At 41.3% G+C, this 20,432-nt stretch overlaps 1 protein-coding gene across 1 annotated transcript; it reads right to left on the reverse strand.

The window, feature by feature from the left end:
- Positions 1 to 2,707: 2,707 nt before the first annotated feature.
- Mettl11b (methyltransferase like 11B) lies at positions 2,708 to 20,120 on the reverse strand. Its single transcript, XM_032915063.1, has 4 exons — positions 19,746 to 20,120; positions 11,995 to 12,170; positions 5,512 to 5,761; positions 2,708 to 4,779 (listed from the first exon to the last, which is right to left on the reverse strand). Exons 1-4 carry the CDS (start codon positions 19,897 to 19,899, stop codon positions 4,508 to 4,510), a joined length of 852 nt encoding a protein of 283 aa, XP_032770954.1. The 5' UTR covers positions 19,900 to 20,120; the 3' UTR covers positions 2,708 to 4,507.
- Between the last annotated feature and the right edge of the window lie 312 nt (positions 20,121 to 20,432).

Here is a 20,432-nt window from a genome sequence, read left to right on the forward strand (position 1 = left end):
AGTGCATCCCTGAATCCTGTATCTTATGACATCCTCCCTTTTGTGCTCAGCTTCTTGCTATTTCTCAAGACTGGGGATGATGGCACTGCCTGTTCCTTTCTCCCAGATATCTACTGAGCTTACTTATGTCTTTGTATTTACATCTCGATGTCCTTTGGTGAAGCAAATACTAACCACTATTTGACATTACAATCCTTCCCTACTATGCTCAACCCTCTTTTGTTCTACTCTGCTTTTCCAGCAAGTTATCACATGCTAACATTGAAACAATACATGTCTGTTTGTCCATTGCCTCTCAGTCTCACCGAGAATTTAAGCTCCACATAGCCAACAGACTTATTCTAACCTGAGATTTTAGAGCAATGGCTGCATGTAGTAGGCATTCAAAACTATGTTGAAGGGTCACTGTAGGCTAGTTAAAGTCCCAGAAACCCAGTGAGCTCATCTTTTCCCTGTGTTAACTCTTTGTACACACTATTCGTTCCTTGCCCAATGCTTTTTGTTCTAAATCATTGTTGTTCAGGCATCAGTCTTTCTCGCCCCTAAGCCATGGTCTCCTTAGACAGTTTTACATGTTTCTTGGCAGAAATAAGTATAATGTCTTTTATGTAGCAAAAGATCAAATCATGCCAGCACAAAGGCACTGAATACATAGATTTCTCTAACATCAAATTACTAGCTCTACAAATTAGTTATTATTTCAAAAGTCATCAACCTCTACCCTAAGTATCTGTATATAAACACACACTAATTGAGATAATTTGAAACCATTTTTTTCACATATTTGCTTAATTAGCCTGCAGTGACCTCTGGAGAAACCTTGGCCTGTGATGATTATAAGAGGTAGGTTTTTGGCATGGACACCAGAGCATCAAAGAGTCAGCTGGAGCTAAGAAAAGCAATAACACAACTGGTTTTAATTACTCATGACAGGCCGCTGAATCTATCGGACACAGGGCTTCTTGATACATCGCTCAAAAAGGCCAGTTTGAAAAAAAAAAAAAGGATGGAGAAAGAAAACAAAGATGGGAGCCAACCGTGTCGATAACACAAAGCAGATCATCTCTTACACGGGCGAGCCTATTCATTTCCCTTCTTACTTTTACGATAGTCTGAAATCACTAACATTGCTGGCCCCTAAAACACGGTGTGCTTCTAGACTGGTACTTACCAGTGATGCCTCAGCTCAGGTTATTTAAAGAGGAAGCAGGTGATGGCAGGACCCTTTCATGAATCACCGTATAAACTGAGGGGTCCTCTGAAGTTCACTCAGAGGCAAACATGTTTGCCATCAACTCATTTATGGAGTGTAGACAAGCACCTTCTACTTCCATTTAATACTCAGTGCTGGATTAACTTCCTCTACAACTTCAGTCTTGGACATGTTGTTAGTGGGAAACCAATGAGGACTTGGGGGTTACTTTGTTACACCCTACACACAATTTTATCACATCTCTTTCTTGCCAGGTCACCCACACCAATAGAATTTTGGGGTGGCCACATCTTCAAGTTGATTGGTCTGAGATACAAACACTAAGAATGCTGTCCTAACTGGGCAACTTTTTTTTTTTTTTTTGGTCCCAGTACCTACACTTGCCATAGCTTCCCCTTTGCCTGCTTTCTGAGCTCAAGGCTTTATTTCTGGATCTTGTCACTTGCGTTCCATCAGTACTTTGACTAGTCTGGCATAGGCTAGTGCCTCTGGAACTTCAGAGCTTTTACTCACCCCTGCTTCTTTGTTCTAATTCCGGTTTGCTGCCTGAAGAAACCCACACGGCCTTCGCTTCCTACTATCAACATTGCCTGGCACGCTTTCAACAAGAACTTTGCATTGTTGCAATGTATTAAGGGCTTTGGTCCAGACTGAGGCTCTAGCCATGAATATCCCCACATAGAGCTCAGAATCTAACATAAAAAGCTAACCAAACAGATCTCTGACTACCACAGTGAGGCAATATGGTAAACAGAGTAGAGCAAGGCTCAGAGAAGGCCCAGCAGCGGTGGGAGGTATATATAAAACAATGGTAGTAGTGCTGGGTTGTTTGTTTGGAAATCAACACCATGAAAGCATTCTGGGACAAATGAAAATTAATGCCATCTATTCTATGCTGAAGAAGTGACATCTGTAAATGCCCTAAGCCATACAGCATGAGTTGGCCAGGGAAATGCAAATAAGTACAGCTGTGGAGGGATGGGAACATGGGCCAAAGGACAAAGCCAATGTGAGATGATGAAGCGATTATACGGCATTCTCAAGAGCTGGAAATCCAGGCTGCGAGTGTAAATCGGGTGTCACTGAAAGATTATGTGTGGAATTGTCAGATTATATTTCAGAATAATTGGCTTCAGTTTGGAAAAAGTCCTGGCTCCATGAATCCTTCCCTGTCAGTGCTCTCAAATAAAACTAGTTCCTAGAATCAGCTTAATAATGTATTAGTTACAAATAATCTGATCCCACATCCTAGAAATTAACTGGGATGCGAATGAGACTGGGAAATCTCTACTGATGAGTGTCTCCAATTGGTTTGGAAGCAGCCAGACTATGAAGCGGTATTTGGGAGCTAAAGTAAACTACCAGGTAGACCACTGGCTTCCAGATGTGCAGATGAACACAAACTGCCTGTTTAGATTGCTTCTTTGACCTGACCTGGGAATCACGAAGTGTCTTCCTTCCACCTCCAAGACCAGAAAAGAAATTCCTTGCTTGCAACCTCCAAAAATCTTCTGTTTATTTCTTTCAGAAACATATCCAAACTTTAACACAACCCATTAAGACTACTTGATCGGGTTTGCAGTCCCCTTACGCCACCTCTGCTTTTGGTGGTGGTGTTGGTTTTCTCACGTGCCTGTTACCAACAATGCAGAGCTTCTGATGACAACGTTTACCTTCAACTTTGCTCTTGATTAAATTAAGGGTGCATAAAGAATTCAGGAATGTTTGCAGGATAATACAAATCGGGAGACTCTTTAGGTAGAATGGTCAATGATTTGATTTGGCAAGAGGAAGAGGACTGGTTGGTTTCATATCAACCTCAAAGACTCAATAGAGTTAATAACCATTTGTTGGTATCCACTGGGCAATTGTCTTTACACAATAAACTCTGAAAACTCAGAACAAGGAAGATTGGTAAATGTCAATCATAAAAAAGTAGAAGTTAAGGGACAAAGGAATTAAGTTGCTGGTATAAGAGGAATCCCTTGAATCAGCCTCAAAAAAGAAAAGATATTGCTAATTTGTTACAAAACTTTTGAAGGGTGAAATGGGAGTTTTGTTACTCTGTAACAGTTATTATTATTATTATTAAATTCTTATAGTTTTTATTATTTTATATAATTATTAGTTTTGTCATACTCTCTAACATTTTTCTCTTATTCTAGAGCTATGGCTTTAAAAATATGTTTTCTGTGATGGTATCATAGCTATGCAGTACATCTTCTTAGTTTAAATTGCTTCTTTGAATTTCAGGGTCAAGCCATATCACTGTGCTTCAACATAAAGGTGCTGAAATATCTTGAAGACAAAATAGTCATATTTAAACACTGTGCTAATAAAAACTGAATTTCAATTTTTCCTTTTGAAAGGTTTTAGATTATTTTATTTAAACCAATGCCTTTCGGGAACCCAGCTAAGTCAGTCTTTATGCATCATTTCATTTGCCTGTTTCTTTTGATGTTTCTCTCTCAAGGTACATCCGTTCATTCAAGGAATGAGGACCAGATGCAAAGGAGCAGGCGCCGTTGAAAGCCAGTGGCTAAAATTAGATCATTGACAACATTTACTTATATGGTTGGGGTGAAACTTGAGTGTGTAACATTTTCTCCTGAAAGGAGACACTTCCACATCATGGTAATGTAAGCATTAGTTATCAAATTACATCCATATTACATCATTGGTAGTAAAACTGACCCAAAATAGAAAGGGAAACCGTATACTTTTTCTGTCAAAAGAAGGGCTAAAGACAAAATTAATAGACTTGTTTTCATGGGGTTATTTGACCAGTACCTTCTGAGTTAGATGGAGATGTTTGTTCAAGAGATGTGACAAGCAAAGAGGAAGAAAGTGTACCATAGCTGATAGAGGGACAGGAAAAACGGACTAGACTTTCTACCCTGTTCTGTGATAGATTACAAACAGAAATCATCAGTGACTGATGCAGACGCGCGTTGATGAGCATCGTTTCTTTCTCAGGTCTTCACATTCACACTCGTGCAGTGAAGGTGTAAACACGCCCCTTATTAAAGCACTGTCCTGTTGTTTCACTCCGACCCTCAGAAAATCCACAGCATCTGTGAACGTCTCGTTACAGAAAGCGCATATCTAAACGTGCACACATCACAGTGTGTGCATTATGGTAGCAACAGCTTGTACATATTACGTCATCAATCATTCTAGACATGCATTGTATTCCCCTCTTTCCATATCTGTCTGCATCTCACAAGGTGCCTGGGAGATGCACCCAGTCCTGAAGCACCGTCATCCAGTCTGGTGGCTCATTCCCACGGCTGATCAAGAGTGTCTGTCACTGTGCAGTGCAAACATCCACACCGGAACACACTGCTCTGGGAAGCCTTCTTGTTTCTCCTGGCCCAGCACCACCAGTCCACTCTTCCTAATAAGGCTTCGAAGGATGTCCATGTCCCGAGTCACACTGCTGTCAGACAGGTCAAAGATACAGCCCTCCCGCGCTACATTGTCCTTCAGAATGATAACGCCATTTTCTTTCAGGCCATCTCGACACCGGGAAAGAAAGGCAAGAAGGTCCTTATCCGTCAGGTACCCTGCAAGCGGGGCCAGATTGATAGAGAAACAGGGGGCAGGAGGGAGGTGAGTTGAAAAGAAAACAAGGCTAAGAATGAAAACTGTCTTCTGTATACTCACACGAATTACTTAATAGCTTGACCTGTTTTAGTTGCAAGAGACTTTGAAAACTTAAAGAGAAAAATATACAAATCGTCTTTCAGGGGTTTTAATTCCTTGTATTTATATCATGCTACCTGGAGTGTATACCCAATAGGCACAAGACACTACTACCCTTCCCAAGAGCCATTTCATGTTCTTGTACAACAGAATCAAGTTTGTGGGGTGTGTGTGTGTGTGTGTGTGTGTGTGTGAGAGAGAGAGAGAGAGAGAGAGAGAGAGAGAGAGAGAGAGAGAGAGCACAATATAATTCATTGCTGTTTCATTTCCTAAGGATTTAAGTCTCAGAACATTTAGTTCTACCAATAAATAATGAGGATTAACCATTTATGGGTTCGGTTTTTCAGTATTTTCAAGTATTTACATTTCTGCAAAGATGGAGATTGTTCCCAAGCTCTTGCTCTATCCCTAGGGTAAGATTGCCGAGTTTGTGCAGCAGTGTTAACAGAACTTTGGGGGCCCAGAGTTGTTGGGAGTTCACACGACTCCATGTTCTGTTAGCTAGAGCTAACAAAACGTGTTTTAGGTCTCAAGTGTCACCTTTGCTAATGAGGAAACGGGGAAGGGCGGAAGCTATGCCACACATTACTGACCTGATACCCACTGAATCCAGATGACGTCATATCTCCCCAAGTGGGGCGTGAACTCCTGCAGGCTATAGCAGTGGTAACTTTCAACTTTGTCCTCGTTAACCTGCAAGTAGCTCTGGGCTTCGAGGAGGAAGGACTCCATCATGTCCACTAGCTCGACACTGCTGAAAACAGGCAACAAGACGTGCTTGCTGACCCTTCCTATTCCAGAACCGCAGTCCAAGGCGCAGCCAGTTCCCGCTCTCCCCGGCCCCTGCAGAAAAGATACCTTGTGGACCACTTCAAGGACGGAGACTCGCCTCGAGTCTTAGGCATACAATTACTTCTTCGAAACAAGTTTATTTGGCTCAATTTTATACTATAAGAGGTTTCATTTATGCATGTGATTAAATGTATTTATTATACAAATGTTAATAGATTATCTATTACCACAGCGATATATAGAACATTTTAATCCCCCCCAAAAAAGACAAATATTTATAGTTCTGCTTTGTTTTGCTAAGTTTAGCTCTGTAAAAAGAATCACAAACTATTGTCTTGGCTTCCAATACAAGGTGAGTTTCTCCAAGAAACTAGCCATGGCGAGCTCCCTGAAGACTCAGCTTTGGTGAGCATAGCAGCTAGACGGATGAATACAATGGGTTATTGCTTGGGGAAAAAGGCAGAGGTGGGGTGGACCTCATCAGTGAGTTTTGATGAGTTTCAAAATTGCTCTAAACATGGATTTCATGAAAACAATTGAATTCCTATTGGGATGAATGAAATTTTTGTTTTTCTAAGCTGGGTTTGGAGGAGCTCAGAATCATCCACTCCTTTTCTACGAGTGGTAAAGTTTGAGACCCCAGTGGAGGAAAAGCCATTGTCCCTCTGTCTGTCTCACCAGGACTGCATTCTAAATAAAGTTCTGCCAACACACAGCACATACTTCAGGATAAAGGGTCGTTTCTTCGAACTGTGTCTCCTTTAATGTTGAAAGATATATTTGTTTTTGTACAAGAAATTATGTTTATTGCGAAAAATCTTTAACTAAGGCTATGCATTAAATTAACTAGAAAGGGGGATAAGGAGGTGGTGGGTATCGAGAAGTTAGCTAGTATAAACCATCTCGAAATTGCTTCTATACAATTAAAGAAAAGCTTTGGATTTATGAAGAAAGACTCAGCTGTTCTACATTAGTTAGCCATGATTGGGATGGCTGCTGGATAGGTTCGTGCTAGAAATTACAGTAATAGGAGACTTGGAGTTACCAATCAAGCTCTTATGGAGAAAGCCCTACTCTTGATTTCTCAGGAACTCAGGATGACAAATAGAGTTGGCTATGGATCAAAGGCAAGCATGAGCAGAGGGAAACATTAAAAAAAATTGCCTTCCAGTACATCCAAAGGGCTTCCCTTATGCTAGAAAGGCACAATGACAAGAGGAAAGGAGGGCAATTATAATGTCCTCTCAAATAGAGCAAGGGCTGTAGTAAATGAGTGTGTATCTGTCGAATGTTCTTTATATCCATAATGATTACCACAGTCAGAAAAACCTCTGTAAGATGATGATGATGATGATGATGATGATGATGATGATGATTCCCATTTTTGAGATGAGAAAATCCCAGTTTTTAGTATTATGTAGCTAATGGCAAAAACTAGAGTGTATGTGGAACATTACTTACAGCACTGATGACTCCTTTGTTAGGGACCTTTAATGTGATATAGTCTAAGGGACTCAAAGGTGTCATTCAGACTCAGCAGGACAGGGATCTATGGTTGATCTTGATCTGTGATTTCTTCCTTGAGTCTAAGAAGCCAGCCATATGCTTGCTATCTCTGCCTTCACGAGGGCTCCTCTCTTGTTCAAGTCTCTTAGCGTAAATAATACTGATTTAAAGTCTTGTGGAAGTCACAATCTTTTATGTCAAATCATAAACACGAGAAGAGAAAACAAGGAGTGATTGTCATAAAGTTATCAGCAGTGACTTGAGTAGAAATTGGTGTGTTCAATGGGAGGTTCTCAATAAAAGTGTTTCCTGGCTTTGCTTGGTGCTGAGCAGCTCTACTGGTCAGGCTGACCTCATTGGTATAACAAGTGTCTTTAGAAGTGGAACCACAGACCCAGAGAACCCAAATAACAAAGAGACCAAAGGGAGGCTGGTTGAATCTTTCTCAGAAGAGGAAATAAAATAGATATCGGAGGTGTATGGAGTGAGAGAACTGGGTAGGAGAGCGGATGGGGAGAGCAACAGGGTCAGGAGATCAGGTGTAGGGAGAGGGCATCTTTAGGACACACCTAGAGACCTGAGACAGGGGCAGGCCCCAGGGTGGCTATGGGGCTGATGCTAGCTGAGATTACTAGTAGTGGGGGATATTGATCCTGAAGTGGACACTTCCTGTAGTCAGGCAGGACTCTCCGTGAAGGGATAAGGACAGCGACCCACCCACAAAACCTTCAACGGAATATGTGTCCTGCCCACAAGATGTGCATGGACAAAGATAGAGCAAAGACAGAGGGATTGGCCAACCAATGACTGCCTCAAATCAAGACTCATTCCATGGGCAAGAACCAATTCCTGACACTATTAATGCTACTCTGTTATGCTTAAAGACAGGTATAACTGTCCTGTGAGAGGCTTCACCCAACAGCTGACTGAAACAGATGTAGATGCTCACAGCCAAACACTAGCTGGAGCTCAGAGACTTGTGGAAGAGTTGGAGGGAAGTATGGAGGGACCCCAAAAGGACTGGGACTCCACAGGAAGACCAACAGCGTCAACCAACCAGGATCCTTGGGGGCTCCTAGAGACTGAACCACCAACCAAAGAGCAAGCAAGGACCAGACCTAGGCCCCCTGCGTATCTGAAGCAGATGTGCATCTTGGTCTTCATGCCAATCCCCCAACAACTGGAGCAAAGGCTGTCCCTGAATTTGTCGCCTGCCGTGAATCCTGTTCCCCTAACTGGGTTGCCTTGTCCAGCCTCAGTGAGAGAGGACAAGAGTCCTTCATTTTCTCTTATGTAAGAGGAGGGATACCCATGGAGGAGGGGGCTCCCCCTTCTCAGAGAATGGGCTTCCCCATTGTCTCCTCAGGGAGGAATGATGAAAGAGGCTACAAGAGGGGCGCTGGAAGGAGAAGGAGGCTGATACTGATATGTAAAATGAATGAATTAGCTAATTAGTTTTAAAAGAGATGTAAAACCATGGAACAAAAAACCTTCAGAGTGAAGTTGTGGGGCACTTTTTTGTCCAATGAACAGATAATATGAAGCCGGTTAGTCAAGAGGCCCTGCTCTCTCAGCCTCCCTGTGACTCTTCCAGGAAACCAATAGAGGATGTGAACAAAAGCCTAGGACTTTTTAAAATGAATGATATTTAGTCTCATTGCTTTTTATACAAATAAACTGAGGTGAAATGTTCAAGCTAGAACTTCCTGGAACAGTGATTCCCAACCTTCCTTAATGCTGTGACCCTTTAATACAGTTCCTCAATGTTGTAGTGACCCCCCAACCATAAAGCTACTTTGTTACTACTTCATAACTGTAATTTTGCCACTGTTATAAATCATAATCTAAATATCTGATATAGAAGATATTGGATTTGTTACCCCCAAGGGGTCACGACTCATGGGTGTCCTGAATGGTTTTTTTTTCCACCCTCTTTGATTTCCTCTCCTCAATTCAGATACAACTGTCCTTGAAACTGTTACTAGGCAGACACAAATGCTCCTTTCACCCGGGTGCTACAAACCTCCAGACTCTCCCACCACTGCCTAGTCGCTCTGTTCTGTTTTGTCCTGGGTGGTTGGCACTGCCTCCCCTGAACTGGCACTGCTCTTCTTTTTCTGTCTGTCACTCACAGGCAGCACCTCTGAGAAGAGATATTTAAAGACTGATCTCTGAATCTGCTCTCACCTCTGGGGCGCGATGACTGGAGAAACTGTGACTGGATTGAAATCGGACACCTCGGACAAAGGTGAATACAGTCTCGCACCATGTGTGATTTCAAAACAAGATGACTTTTATTTCCACTTTCATTCATTGTCATGTTCACATCTGTGGGTCCCTTTAAGATAATTTAAAAAGCACCCTTGCTTACGATGGTTTTGTCTTTAACATGACTAACTTTTATTTTGCATTGCATTAGCTTAAGACCATTCAGGGAATCTGAAAACTAAAATGTATGTGAGTCACCGTGCTGTACAAAAACCATGCCATACACACCAAATCTTGTCATCCAATCTCTGGCAAATATCCAAGAAACAAACGCACCAAGTGCCGGGTCCTTCTCATGCAGTATGACGTTACACTGCTAGTTATCAGGTAGGCCGCCTTCACCTTGGTGCCATTTGTGGATTGTCTATAGCAAATACATTTTCGAGTAGATGAAACAGCTCTTCCCACTGTCCCTTGTCACTTAGTGTTGAAAGGAAAGCAAAGCTTTAAATTAAACAGTCTGCCTTTTCCCAGTTGACACACAAATAAATCATGTCAGAGACTCATATCCCCTAACTCCCTGTTTCTTGACCTAGATACTAATTTAGCGATCATTAAGGTCAAAGTACTAAAATAGCGTTCCTTTAAGCAGACTATTTGCTCTTAGCTCAAGGTCGCAGCTTTACAATGAGCCTTGTCTGCTAAGAAGGGCTCTTGTCTTTGTTTGAAAGGAGCAGCCTGCCTCTTTTCCAACATAAATATGCAAGCATACAATGTTTCCTTTCCCAGGTCCAGAGGCGTGCTTCTGGGCTCTGTCTGACCAGAATACGCGTGGTCAGCTTGGCATTCCTCATGGAGTGACAAGACAGCTGGATTACAAGCTAGGCTTCTGAAGTGCCTTGGGATCAAAGTCGGCCTCTCCATGAGGCAAGCAGGAGGGACAGCTTAGGCCAGGATAGAGGAGGGTTGGGGCCTATAGTCTGTGAGCGAACACCAGGGATTTTTTTTTTCTGCTTCATGAAACAAATGGTGGGAAAATACATTGTGGTTGGGAGCAAGGAATTTGGTGTAAGACCAGCCTGGCTGGACTGATACTCAGTGTATGCAATCTTTAGGATTGTTTTCATCCCTTTAAGCCTCAGTTTCCACAATTATAATAGAGGAACTGACACCAGTCCTCACCTCTAAGAATTATAAAAAGTAAACAGATGGTGTTCCCGAAAGGCTTGGCAAACACACCTACTTAGAATAAGCATAGCATGAAATCAGCCGTTGGCACTAGTTTAGAACTATTGCATTTGCCTCTGACATGTAAACACCCGTGCCCACAAACTCTTCACGTTTCAGTTCTTTGTGGCTGTAACTTACATCAGAGAGACAATGGGTCTGGTAGACACCACATCCTGACCATGTGACCACGACTCAGATACGGGGTGCAGCAGGGAGGCTTAGAATGACTAGAACCTCACTTCCACACGCTGGATGGTCTTCATGCCATCCTTCTGAGAAAGTTGACAGCATAACACTAAAGCGAAATATTGATAGTTTTTCTTTCACCAAAATAAAACACTCCCCACATTTTAATCGGGGGATGTTGTATTGAATGGCAACAAATTTGGCTTTGCATTGAGAGTTTTCTCTTCTGTAAGACCACCAGCAGCAGCAGCAGCTTTCTTGTGGTGGATTAAGACAACTTGAAAAACTAAATAAAGTTGCATGATATGTGGCAAATACACAATAAGGCATCATGGTATATTATTAGCAATGGACCCATTAGATTTATTTTCTTATTCATTTTGTTCACTCACAGAAGTGCCTAACATCTCTAGGCTTCTTGGCCCTTCATTTTCCTCCACCCGACAGATTCTGTGTTAATCTCTAGCCATGGATGAGAAAACTAAAGCTAAGTAGATATAAGTAACGTGCCCTGGGGTTCATATATTAGGTAGAAGAACCATGACGCTTTCTAAAGTTTAGAATGTTGTCTCCTACAGTCTACCATCTTGTCTCTATATGACCTGGGGATTTCTTCCACAGAAAAGAAGAAATCCAGTCAAATCCAAAATAATAAAACAATCACTTTTTTTTTTCAGGTAACAAGCTGAACTGTGTAAAAAAAAAAAAAAAACTACAAAAGACAAAAAAAAACCATCCTTGGTTTTTAAACTGAACATAAGCATGTATGCATTTCCTAGTATATTCAATTTGTATTTTAGAGACTTTATAAATCAGTCTGTAATTCCATGAGGCATGCATGAATTCTCGGCAGTCTGGTGCCAGCTGTTTGCCTCTGAGATGCTGAAGAAGATGCCTCTGTAATCCTCAGGCAGTGATGTCTGCACTTCTAGCTCACCTTCCCCCAAGCACCCAAGATTAGCTGCTACTACAGCAGTGCAGTGCCAAGTGGGATAAGCCCAGGGTCTGCTGATCTCCATCTCTCTAAACCTCTTAAAACAGGCTTTCCGGCCGACTACTTGGCTGGGTCACCTGGCTTTAACAACACAGGAACATGTGAGCTCAGACTTTACAAAGTCTTGGTCCTCTCCTACAATATCAGTCAGAAAACTCACCCCAACAAACTTCCTAAGAAATTCACGAGAGGCCTGGATATCTGGGTTGGATAGTTCAATAAAATTTCCCATCATGCCTTCTTCTGTGGCCGGTACTTCTTGGTAGAAAAGTTTGGCTCTGGCATAGAACTGCATCTCGCCATCAATGACTTGGCTTGTTAAAGCATACAATTTTACTGCGAAGAAAATATTATCAAAGGTTACTAAAATGTATAGGGTGTAACAAGCTCATTTTTTAAGAATGCAATGAATTTTTCAAAACTCCATGAATTTATGTCACAGAAGAAACAGCACTGATTTGATTTGATTTGATTTGATTTGATTATTAGACAAGGTCTCCCTAGGCAGGTCTGGCCACCCTGAAACTTGCTATATATACCAGGCTTGGCTCAAACTCACATAGATCTGGCTGCCTCTGCCTCCCAAGTATTGGGATTAAAGACATGCACTGCCACACCCATCATGGACAATGGTGTTAAATCAGAAATATCTTCCTAGAGTTCTAGCCTGGAGATTGGCATGCTATATAACATTGAGAAAACTATTTAAACCCTAGGATCTTCGAGAACCTTATCTATAAATCACTTTGACCTCAAATTTTCACAATTGAATAGTTCAATAAGCATGACTTACCATCTTATCAAAATAATCTTACAGTATTTTGTACAGTGAAATAATAATATTACCGAACGGTGTTAAGTATTATCCCTTAGCTCCGAGTGCTTTATGGAAATTTTCTCATTCATTCTTGCTGCTCAGCCCTGAGCAATACATATACAAGTATTTCTCTATGTCAGATACATACTCATGTATGATATTCTCAAAACATTCATAAAATAGAAATTTTAAAAATGCTTAATCCATAAGGTACCCCAAACAAAACAACCTAGAAAGTTTAGAATTTCTAAAGTTCTACAGATGTAGGAAGAAAACTATTAAAGAAACAACTGAAGGAAATTTCTAGAGCTGAAAGAAATCATAAGTTCTAACAAGTGCTAGGAAGGATGGATTTTCTTTAAAGCAAATTTAAAGTTACATTTAAATTTTTTGAAAACACAAATATTAAGAGAAGGACTATAATGTCATTTGAAATGACATTTAAGTTGAGTTGCCATACTTAGAAAATAAAAATACAGGACTCAGAATTATTTGAATTTTAGATAAACAATGATGTATTAGTATTAGTATGCAAAAATATTACCTCTACCAGGGACAGTCCTATAAATAAAACCTTTGGTTATGTCAGAGTCAGTGTAATTGATCTCTTTTACAAAATGAGGAGCTAAAACTAAACAAATCTTACCAGAAACACTTGAAGGCATTTGTATTCTAAGGAAAATTTCTTTGGAAGCAAAATTTAACTTTCAGTTAACTGTGAGAGTATTTACTTCCTATGAATTCATTTTTTAGGAGTTTCCTGAAGCTGTATTTCAACCCAGCAAATGATAAAATCAAGAAATGTATACAGAGAGATGATGTCATTAACACAGGAATCCAATGAAAAGAAATCCTCAAATGACAACTGCTTATCAGATCAGGCATAAAACTGTTCATACTGCAAGAGAAATTACAGGCTGGAGTTGAGCCAATAGACAGTGTAAGCCAAGAATCTAGGACACATTGGTAAAATTCCAAAAAAGACATGTTTAGCTCATAGTCACCAGAAATAAAATATGGTTGAAAGCTCGAGGTAAAATACACAATGGTTCAAACACGCTATTATTATGAGATGAAGCAAACTAAAATATGGCATAATTTTAAGTAGAAGGAGTCAAAGGAAGAATAGTATTTAGCCTTGCCTAGGAACATTGACTTTTCTTTAGATGACTGCAAGGACTGTGACAGGAAAGTGGGGCGTGACTTGACTCTAACATCAACAATCGCGTGAGTGTACACAGGCTCCAAGGCAATAGGAAAGGCTGACCGACTTCCCTCACTGCCCTAGGTAGGGTCTTATATAAAATGTTTGTAGACCCAACAGATATATACAATTCAGGCATCACCACTTCAACATTATGATTGTTCCAAATTCTTCTAGAATCCTCAAAATACCAAACTAGAATATTCCAATTCAGAAGGTCTTTTCTTCTCGGGATTGAGTGCTGTGGTAGGATTATGCGTGGGCCACGGCCCAATAACTCAATCTCTCTCTCTCTCTCTCTCTCTCTCTCTCTCTCCTCCCTCCTCTCCCCCTCCCCTCCCTTCCCTCCCCTCCCTCCCTCTCCTCCGTCCCCTCTCCTCTCCTCTCCTCTCCTCTCCTCTCCTCTCCTCTCCTCTCCTCTCGTCTTCTCTTCACTGTTACACATATGGAGATCAGAGGACAGCCTGCAGGAGTCAATTCTTCATTCCAACACGTGGGTCCCGGGCATCGAACTCTGGTCACTGGGTTTGGCAACTACTACCTTTACTCACCTACCTAACCATCTCGCTGACCCCTCTCAATGTTTTTGATCCATGTCAAATAGCAAATTCACCACAGTCAGCATCAAATGCTTAAGTTACTGAATTGGTAGGGGATATTAAGTGCCTTAATCTAGAAATGGGCACGGTTCATTACACCAGAAACATTTTGGTTTCAAGTCAATACAGAGCTCAGCGGGTTTCAGCTTCACCAGGTGGGCTTTTATGGTTCGAGGATTGAGCTCTCATTTTCACCTACCTGACAGATGCATTTCTCTAAGAAAGATATATGAGGTGTCATGGCCAAACCCAAGTTCTGCTCCTAACAACTCCTGAGGTGTTCATGTTGGCCTAAGTCATGTCTTCTTACTGTGGAAATTCATATATTTTGTCACAAAATTGCAATGTCTCTATAAATTTTGAGATGGTTTACAATAGAGACTAGGTCAAAAATGGCACCTATTTTTTCACCCGTATTACCTGTAATTGATTGGCAGATCTATATACAGGTAAGAAATATATCTCATTGACAATGTAAGATAAATGTTACATGTACCTTCTATAGAAGAAAGAAGCGAGGTTGGATCCCAGTTCTGTGTGAATACAATACCCCGTTGCTTTGTTATCTTACATTTTGACCTAAAACTGTTTTCCTTCATTTCGTCAAATATAAAAATGCCCTTTCAGCATTTCACTACAAAAGCAACAAGAATTTTAAATTTTTAAATGTATTTAATTAATTCTTTGAGAATTCCATACACTATATTTTGATGTTTTTTTTTAATCGTTCAATGAATCGTGTGTTAATGTCAGACACATGGCTAAAATCAATCATAACCAAGAATTCACTGTGGAAATTCTAAGTTTTATTGAAAATGTTTTCAGCAACTCTCTCTTTTAACCGTGTCAGTGAATAGGTAGCCATTGCTCTTAACATCTCCTCAAAGTTATTCTTCTAGAAGTGATTCCTGACAGAAGGGAAATGACACCTATCAGGTCTCTTTATGTGCCTGGAATTATCCTAGGAATTTTATAGTATTTCTTTTAATCCTGTAAAAATTGACTCTTTATATTTAAGAAGACTAGAATGAGTAATCATTTCTCATGAGTACTGGAAGGATGGGACTTAGCAGAACAGTTTCACTTAGCAAAAGACATCTCAGCGAGCCTAGAGATAAGCCCACCAGAACACAGCTTTTGCGTTAAGCAAGACTTTGGTCCTCCTGTGAAATCATCCAGACCATTTCTAAATAACGATGTGCAGGAGATACAGACTCCAAATCAAACCATTGACATCCACTCGCTCTCATGTATTGAAAAATGTGCGTGTGCTTGAACATTACTGATCATTAATTTATGTCAGTGTCTCCAACTGGGCTATGTACAGGGCCCTTGAAACAAACTAGAGACTTACACTAACTTTTTTTTAATACTAGCTCCTGTTTGTTCATAAACAGCCATTTTTAGAAAACTCTTCGACCCAAATCTCCAAATGAACTGCAGGCTCATATCACTGTTATTTAAACCTACTCAGTGGTCCGCCATTTGCATCCCCAGAGAAAGTCAATTTCCTTCATAGGGAATGCTTTCTATTGCTGTCAAACTGAAATTTATATACATATATACATACATATATATATATATATATATATATATATATATATATGGAAAATTTCACATCACTGCTCACTTCAGTTGAGCGTCCGTTCACCTTGGTGGGTAGGATATGTAACAGCTCCAAAGGAGCCTGGGATACTCATGCCTGGACTTTAACCCTGCCCTGCCACACACCACCGCAACACCATTAGCAAATCATCTAATTCCTGTGCCTACTTCCACAAATACGTTACGGAAAATAGGAAGAATATACCAAATAGGATGTTGTAGCAATAGACTGAGGTCTCTAAACCTACAAAACGCTGAGAGTAGAAAGCTCGTCTGTCCTTTTCCTGAAGTTTCTTAAGGTTCAGTATTGCTTCATCTTCCTTTGAATACCTCAGTTCTTTATGTCTCATACATCGCTAAAGCTAGTCAGGGATCCTGGAGGAAAGGTTTCCATGACAGAGCTTATGACATAGTGAGTGGAATAAGACTGGGTGCCTTACACAGAAGGTTGGAGCGTCTGCGGGAAGGGAAGAAGGACTCAAAGCCTGTTTAGCCACCATTCTTTCCATAATTACCCTAAACAACTGGCTCTCTGTGCAGACCCTACAGGAAGGGTCCCCTAACTTATTTTTAAAGGGGTTCTACTTTCATTTTTATGAAGTCTTAAAGTCATTAAGGACAAGAGAAGCCAAACACTAAAAACACTGCTGTGGGGCCGGGAGGCAGCATCCCAGCTGCCTGTTTTATTTCCAGCCTAAAAGGCATAATATCCGCTACAGCCTGAAAACTTGCACACATTAAGTTTATCATCTTTGGTAATTCCTGCTCTCAGAAAAATGTTAAGTGGTGACGTTAGAGGGGCCTGGTGCAGGGGAAGCAAGAAAACCTAACACCCACTGAAAACTGATGGCTTTTGCATGTACACTGCACGTGATTCTTCTCGTTCCCTGTTACCGTTTTGGAGAAAATGATGCTCAGAGGCCTTTAACTTGGAAAAAGAAAGATCACTTCTCTAGTTTGACTAGTCTAAGACCATAACAGTTATTCAGTTGTAATTCTGGGACTGCCTCTTTCCCTGAATTTGACTGGCTTGATCAGAAAGAAGGGTCTGTTGTAACCATCTCTAAAAAGAAATGGGCTTTCCTCCTAACAGAAGCACTTAATGACTATATTTACATGAACGTCACACATAATCTTATATTTATTGGCAATAAGTTATAAACACATGTAATGCATGTCATTTTGGGCTAATATATTTAGAGCTACCAGACAGGCTACATCTTTATCCACATCTTTTTTTTTTTCTTTGCCTTGGTGAATAGTGTTATCTGGCTGATGGAGACTTTATCAGCCTAGATCCCTGTATTGCTCTAAGGCATGTCAAAAATGATATCAAGAGTAAAAACATGGGTGGTGCAACCAATGACAACTCAGGGTTCATTTGTTACTGCAGCAGAGCCTAACCTATACTAGCTAATATCAACCTCCGGTACTGTTGTCACAAAGGTATTGTGGATACAACTACCTTACTGATTCTCAGAGAAAACTCACGCCCAAGCTGAATTATCAGAGTGGAGGTAAGGAGTGTTCATTTGTGAAGGGTTGAGTAATGATAAATCTGACTTTGGCCTGGAGTAAACTGATTTTATTCCAGTTGCACTCATTAAAGGAACCCTCCCAGCCTCTCAGGAGCCGCTGGTGAGGCAAGAGCAGAGACTGAAGGAAGGACTCAAACCCTAAACCTAAGCAGAAACGCCATGCATTTCCCTTCATTTTACCTTGGGCTTCCATGGACTATTTTATGTAAAATATCAGTTTTTGCAAATTATTAATCAACCATTCACACAATCATAAAGGAGAAAGAATGGGTAAAATAAAAACGCCTTAAAATAAAAGTGATTGCATTAGAATAAGAAAAGATAGCCAAGCAGTGGTACATGCCTTTTGTCCCAGCATGTGGGAGTCAAAGGCGGGCAGATCTCTGTGAGTCCAAGACCAGCCTGCTGAACAGAGAGAGAGAGTTCTAGGGCAGCCAGGGATACATAGAGAAATTCTGTCTCAAAAAGGAAAAAACAAAACAAAAAACAAAAGCAAAACAAAAAACTAAGACCACATGTAACTGGTAGACGACTTATTTCAAACTAATTCGCATCTGATTTTGATCAGAGATTGTTTCATTCCTCACCGATTTACAGCTGCATTCAGAGATGAGTCCTTTTTTTCTGTCTGCCGACCATTTCAAAGTCTGTCATTTGTCCACTAGTGAATCTTCTCTCAGCTACTATAATAAATAGCTTTCTCCAGTCTAAACCACACTGTGTTGCTGACAACTGTTACTGAACTGTACCCAGAAGACTGTCCCCCAGAAATCAGTGATTCGCCCATGTCTGCAGGCACCAGGCCTTCATAGCCTTCCAGATGATCAGCCCAGTTTTTCTGTTAGGATGACGGAGACACATTGATCATCATGGGAGGAGCCTTCAGCTCTGAATTTTCTTTCTTCCACTTCTAAAATAAAATTGTAGGGAGGACATAGGGAAATGAGAGTGATATTTACCCATCCTGTAGCTGGAAGTATCAAAATTGTAGATGAGAAGTACTTTTATATGAGAGCTAGATAAATACAAGATGGATGAGTATTTTCATATGAAAGCTATATAAATATAAGGTGGACGTTCCTATAGGACTAGAATTTTAAAAAAAAAACCTCTCAGAAGTAAATTTATAAAATAAGACTTTGATGGCTGCTAACATCCAGATTCTTGAATGTAACACTAAGAACTGTGTAGTTCTTTCCACAGCAGGGACCTGGGGCCAAAGCAAGTACACAATGGGGCTTTCAGCCAACCTTAAGCAAACAGACCAAGGCTGAGAAACAGCATTCTTGTTTTCACTGGAAGAAAATATAAATCAAAGAGGCAGGAAGGGGGCACGTCACGGTTTAATCGTAAGTTGCTTTCTCTTTGGTGCTGGTTAGAGGGTACTGAAGCTTGCTACCTTCACACAGGTTGAAGAAGCATGCGACAAGTGTCCCTGAAAAGCTCTCTTGACCCATTTCCCTGAAACTAGGGGCAAAATCAAAATGAAGGCAGACTACTGGATACCCCTTGATAGCAAGAATGCAAACTATGATCAGCTTTTTCAGTTCTCTGGTAATACTTGTGACGTAGGCCAGAACAGACTGTACACAGATAGACACACACACACACACACACACACACACACACACACGCACGCACGCACACACACACGCATGCACACACACACACGCACGTACGCACGCACACACGCATACACCTTCACTACTACATGTACACATACATGCATGCCCCAAGCATGTTTTGATCCCTCGTCTTGCAATCTCTGTTTTCAATTTTTTGCTTAGCACACTATGAATAGTCTCAACTCTAAGTTACCTAACTTTCAAATTTGAGCAAGTAGAAAACGCAACCTTGACAACTCAAGAATTGAGTTTCTCTAAACCTCCTAGTCCCTCAGCTTACACCTCGAGCAGCAAGTCTCTATGCCTATGGGGCCAGGAAAACCCTGAAATAGAGTTCAGCCTTGCCAGGCAGCACTCGGTCTTTCCCTCTCCATAAAAGAATGCCATTGAAGCATTTTACCCACGGACACTGGGCTGGGTCCTCCTGAGCTGAAAACCCCCCTTATCTCCAAGCCATCCCATAACTTCATTCAACCCATCCAGTTCCTTCTTGTCCCTCATATAGCAGCTCTGAGTCACTTACCCAGGGGAATTTTTTCCAGCAGGTAGAGGTAGCTCTGAAAGAAGTCATTGCGAATGGCTCTGTGAAGGATAAAAGACATGCTATGACGACAGAGTTCATCGTCGGTCTTCTGCCAGCGGGATCTAAAGGCAAAATGGGCTCCCAGGTGGGCCATGGTGAAGGGGGGAATAGTAATTATTCCTGCAGAGAACGGAAGCTTGTCTGGCTGCTCCTTTGAATTAGTCTTCTCTTCCTCAAAGAACTTGAGCCTGTCATTTTAAACCAGTCCCTGGTCCCATCTATATCAGGACAGGCTGTCATGGGTTGTAAGGGGGAGGGGTAGCAGACGTGGGGAGGTCAGGCTCTTGGCACATCCACCCACCGTCTGATTGCGTGCGCGACACCACTCCAAGCCAGCAGGTGCTAAAAGCAAAGACGGAAACAAACTGAGTTGAGATCCTGCTCCATCCGGGGAAAAGCATGCTTCCCTCCCTTACGGGCTGCTTCAAACAGGCTCAGGCTCTGCCCGCTAACACCCTGAATACTTGCTTTAATTTGATTCTGAAATTGGAACAGTCCGATTTCCATTTCAAAGAGTTGTGAATATTTTGCAGGAGGTCCTGTTCCCTGATTTCCATTGCTCCTGGAACACTGAATCCTCAAATTACCAGGGCCCTTCAAAGCCCTCCTAGTCGCTCAGGTTCCTTT

This window comes from Rattus rattus, chromosome 10 (assembly GCF_011064425.1).
Source record: "Rattus rattus isolate New Zealand chromosome 10, Rrattus_CSIRO_v1, whole genome shotgun sequence".
NCBI classification, from domain to species: Eukaryota; Metazoa; Chordata; class Mammalia; order Rodentia; family Muridae; genus Rattus; species Rattus rattus.

Coding starts and splice junctions, on each gene's coding strand:
- Mettl11b (XM_032915063.1), bottom strand. CDS start 19,899: ATGGCCCACCTGGGAGCCCATTTTGCCTTTAGATCCCGCTGGCAGAAG. Junction 12,171..19,745: donor GCTGGAAAAAATTCCCCTGG/GTAAGTGACTCA, acceptor TTTTCTTCGCAG/TAAAATTGTATGCTTTAACA. Junction 5,762..11,994: donor TTCTTAGGAAGTTTGTTGGG/GTGAGTTTTCTG, acceptor TCTTTTCTGCAG/GGGCCGGGGAGAGCGGGAAC.